The following is a 4172-nucleotide window of genomic DNA, read 5'->3' as shown; positions in this document are numbered from 1 at the left end:
TTATTTTATATTAAGTAAAATATCCCTAAGATATTTTTTAGATGTCCATAAAAATAGTATTATATTTTGTTTGGCTTTGTTTATTTGGTAAAATTATATTCAAAATTTCTTTCTAAGTATATTGACGGGGTCAAAACCTGAATTGTGTTTTTTGCCATTCTCTTTAAGATAGCAGATACAAATGTATAGTTATTTAAATCCATATCAATTGATTATGAAGTTAAAATAAATGTGTCATTAGAAACCTTACCATCACCGTTAGAATCAGAGTTTCAGGATACTGGTACATTACCACAAAGCTTTAAGATATTCATTGTTAGTATTGATAATTGTGAAAAATCAAAAGAACCCAAGTATTCATCAATCAGTGAAGAATTACGATATACTTATACTGTAGGAGAAGACATTTTAACCCTTAAACTTCTATATTTACATATTTATTTGGTTTTGTAACTTTGTTTAATAAGAGATAATTAACATTTTAAAATTATATCTGCTCTCTCTCACGCCTAGCGCAATGGTGACGGCCGCGGCGGAGCAGCAACAGTTCTACCTGCTCCTGGGGAACCTGCTCAGCCCCGACAATGTGGTCCGGAAACAGGCAGAGGAAACCTATGAGAATATCTCAGGCCAGTCCAAGATCACATTCCTCTTACAAGCCATCAGGAACACAACAGCTGCTGAGGAGGCGAGACAAATGGCTGCTGTTCTCCTCCGGCGCCTTTTGTCCTCTGCATTCGATGAAGTCTACCCAGCTCTTCCCTCGGACGTGCAGACTGCCATCAAGAGTGAACTGCTAGTGATTATCCAGATGGAAACACAGTCCAGCATGAGGAAGAAAATTTGTGACATTGCTGCAGAGCTGGCCAGGAATTTAACAGATGAGGATGGCAACAACCAGTGGCCTGAAGGTTTGAAGTTTCTTTTTGATTTGGTCAGCTCTCAAAACATGGGATTGCGAGAAGCCGTGCTTCACATATTCTGGAACTTTCCTGGAATTTTTGGAAACCAACAGCAGCACTATTTAGATGTCATCAAAAGGATGTTAGCTCAGTGTATGCAAGATCAGGAACATCCATCGATCAGGACATTATCTGCGAGAGCCACAGCCGCGTTCATCCTCGCAAATGAGCATAAGGTTGCCCTGTTCAAACATTTTTCAGACTTGTTACCTGGATTCTTACAGGCTGTAAATGACTCATGCTACCAGAATGATGATTCGGTCCTAAAATCCCTCGTTGAAATCGCAGATACTGTTCCAAAGTACTTGCGTCCTCACTTGGAGGCAACTCTGCAGCTAAGTCTCAAGTTGTGTGGAGACACCAGCCTTAACAACATGCAGCGCCAGCTTGCCCTGGAAGTGATCGTGACCCTCTCTGAGACTGCCGCAGCCATGTTAAGAAAGCATACCAACATCGTGGCGCAGACCATTCCTCAGATGTTAGCAATGATGGTTGATCTGGAAGAGGACGAGGACTGGGCCAATGCGGATGAACTAGAAGATGATGATTTTGATAGCAATGCCATGGCTGGGGAGAGCACTCTAGACCGCATGGCCTGTGCACTCTGCAGGAAGCTTGTCCTGCCAATGATCAAGGAGCACATCATGCAGATGCTTCAAAACCCTGACTGGAAATACCGGCATGCAGGATTGATGGCCTTATCTGCCATTGGCGAAGGATGCCACCAGCAAATGGAAGGAATTCTGAATGAGATAGTCAATTTTGTTTTGCTTTTCCTTCAGGATCCTCATCCAAGAGTAAGGTATGCGGCCTGCAATGCTGTGAGGCAGATGGCTACCGATTTTGCACCTCGTTTCCAGAAGAAATTTCATGAGAAGGTGATTGCAGCCCTGCTGCAGACCATGGAAGACCAAGGCAACCAGCGGGTGCAGGCCCATGCTGCCGCCGCTCTCATTAACTTCACTGAGGACTGCCCCAAGTCGCTGCTCATCCCCTACCTGGATAACTTCATGAAGCATCTGCATTCCATCATGGTGCTGAAGCTTCAGGAGTTGATTCAGAAAGGTACCAAATTAGTTTTGGAACAAGTCGTGACGTCCATTGCATCAGTTGCAGATACTGCAGAGGAAAAGTTTGTCCCCTACTATGATTTGTTTATGCCATCACTTAAGCACATTGTTGAGAATGCAGTTCAGAAGGAGCTCAGGCTTCTGAGAGGAAAGACTATTGAATGTATCAGCCTCATCGGTCTGGCAGTTGGGAAAGAAAAGTTCATGCAGGACGCGTCCGACATGATGCAGCTGTTACTGAAGACCCAGACAGACTTCAATGACATGGAGGATGATGACCCACAGATCTCTTACATGATCTCAGCCTGGGCAAGAATGTGCAAAATCCTTGGGAAAGAATTTCAGCAGTACCTTCCGGTGGTTATGGGGCCTTTAATGAAAACAGCTTCAATCAAGCCAGAAGTAGCCCTCTTAGACACCCAAGACATGGAGAACATGAGTGATGACGACGGCTGGGAATTTGTGAACCTTGGAGACCAACAGAGTTTTGGTATTAAAACTGCAGGACTGGAAGAAAAATCAACCGCTTGTCAGATGTTGGTTTGCTATGCTAAGGAATTAAAGGAAGGTTTTGTGGAATACACCGAACAGGTCGTCAAACTGATGGTCCCTTTAATGAAATTTTACTTTCATGATGGTGTCCGAGTGGCCGCGGCGGAGTCCATGCCTCTTCTCCTGGAGTGTGCGAGAGTCCGGGGTCCTGAGTACCTCACGCAGATGTGGCATTTCATGTGTGATGCACTGATCAAGGCCATTGGCATGGAACCAGACTCGGATGTCCTCTCGGAGATCATGCACTCATTCGCAAAGTGCATTGAAGTAATGGGTGATGGGTGCTTTAATAACGAACATTTCGAGGAACTGGGAGGTATATTGAAAGCCAAACTTGAAGAACATTTTAAAAATCAAGAATTGCGGCAAGTGAAAAGACAAGATGAAGACTATGATGAGCAGGTTGAAGAATCCCTGCAAGATGAGGATGAAAATGATGTTTATATACTGACCAAAGTGTCAGATATTTTACACTCAATATTCAGCAGCTACAAGGAAAAAGTGTTACCGTGGTTTGAGCAGCTGCTTCCTTTGATTGTCAACCTAATTTGTCCACACAGACCATGGCCGGACAGACAGTGGGGGCTGTGCATCTTCGATGATGTCATAGAGCACTGTAGTCCAGCCTCATTTAAGTATGCAGAGTACTTCTTAAGGTCCATGCTCCAGTACGTGTGTGACAACAGCCCAGAGGTCAGGCAGGCAGCTGCATACGGCCTGGGAATCATGGCGCAGTTTGGCGGCGACAACTACCACCCCTTCTGTACAGAAGCTCTTCCACTGCTTGTTAGAGTTATTCAGTCTGGAGATTCTAAGACCAAAGAAAACGTCAATGCTATGGAGAACTGCATCTCAGCAGTAGGGAAAATCATGAAGTTCAAGCCTGACTGCATAAATGTGGAGGAGATCCTGCCGCACTGGCTGTCGTGGCTTCCGCTCCACGAAGACAAAGAAGAAGCAGTTCAGACTTTTAGCTATCTCTGTGACCTGATTGAAAGCAATCACCCAATTGTTCTTGGCCCAAACAATACCAATCTGCCCAAAATATTCAGTATAATTGCAGAAGGAGAAATGCATGAGGCCATTAAACATGAAGACCCATGTGCCAAACGTTTGGCTAATGTCGTTCGCCAGGTACAGACTTCTGGACGACTGTGGACTGAATGCCTCTCTCAGCTCAGTCCCGAGCAGTGGGCGGCCATACATGAGCTCCTGAACTCTGCTTGAAGGCCTTAATATCACCCACCAGAAAACTAACTCCAAATAAATGTTTACCCTTTAAAAAAAAAATTATATCTATTTCATGCATATATTTTGATGAGTTTGGACATGCATATATCTACTAACTAAACCATCACCATAATTAGGTTCTAAACATATGCATCACCTCAAAACAGTTTAGTTTCTTTGTTGTTGCTAAGATCACTTCATTAAGATCTGTCCTCTTGTATTTTGAAATACACAATACCATATTGTTAATGACAGCTTCTGTGTTGTACAGATTTCCGGGACTTACTCACCTCACATAAATGAAACTTTGCACCACTAACCAACAGCTCCCTGCAGACACTAGCCCTGCATCAGCCCT

General features: G+C 43.9%; 1 protein-coding gene across 1 annotated transcript; it reads left to right on the top strand.

The window, feature by feature from the left end:
• Positions 1-502: 502 nt before the first annotated feature.
• On the top strand, positions 503-3858 carry LOC101566968 (importin-5). Its single transcript, XM_004634365.2, has one exon. The coding sequence runs from the start codon at positions 518-520 to the stop codon at positions 3809-3811; it is 3294 nt and encodes a 1097-aa protein (XP_004634422.1). The 5' UTR covers positions 503-517; the 3' UTR covers positions 3812-3858.
• Positions 3859-4172: the final 314 nt, after the last annotated feature.

This window comes from Octodon degus, unplaced genomic scaffold (genome assembly GCF_000260255.1).
Source record: "Octodon degus isolate 3935 unplaced genomic scaffold, OctDeg1.0 scaffold00061, whole genome shotgun sequence".
In the NCBI taxonomy this organism is placed as follows: domain Eukaryota; kingdom Metazoa; phylum Chordata; class Mammalia; order Rodentia; family Octodontidae; genus Octodon; species Octodon degus.
The sequence above is the reverse complement of the archived record's forward strand: the minus strand, read 5'-3'. Positions and strand labels throughout refer to the sequence as shown.

What these genes read in the sequence shown, in the direction of transcription:
- LOC101566968 (XM_004634365.2), top strand. Translation starts at nt 518, where the DNA reads ATGGTGACGGCCGCGGCGGAGCAGCAACAGTTCTACCTGCTCCTGGGG.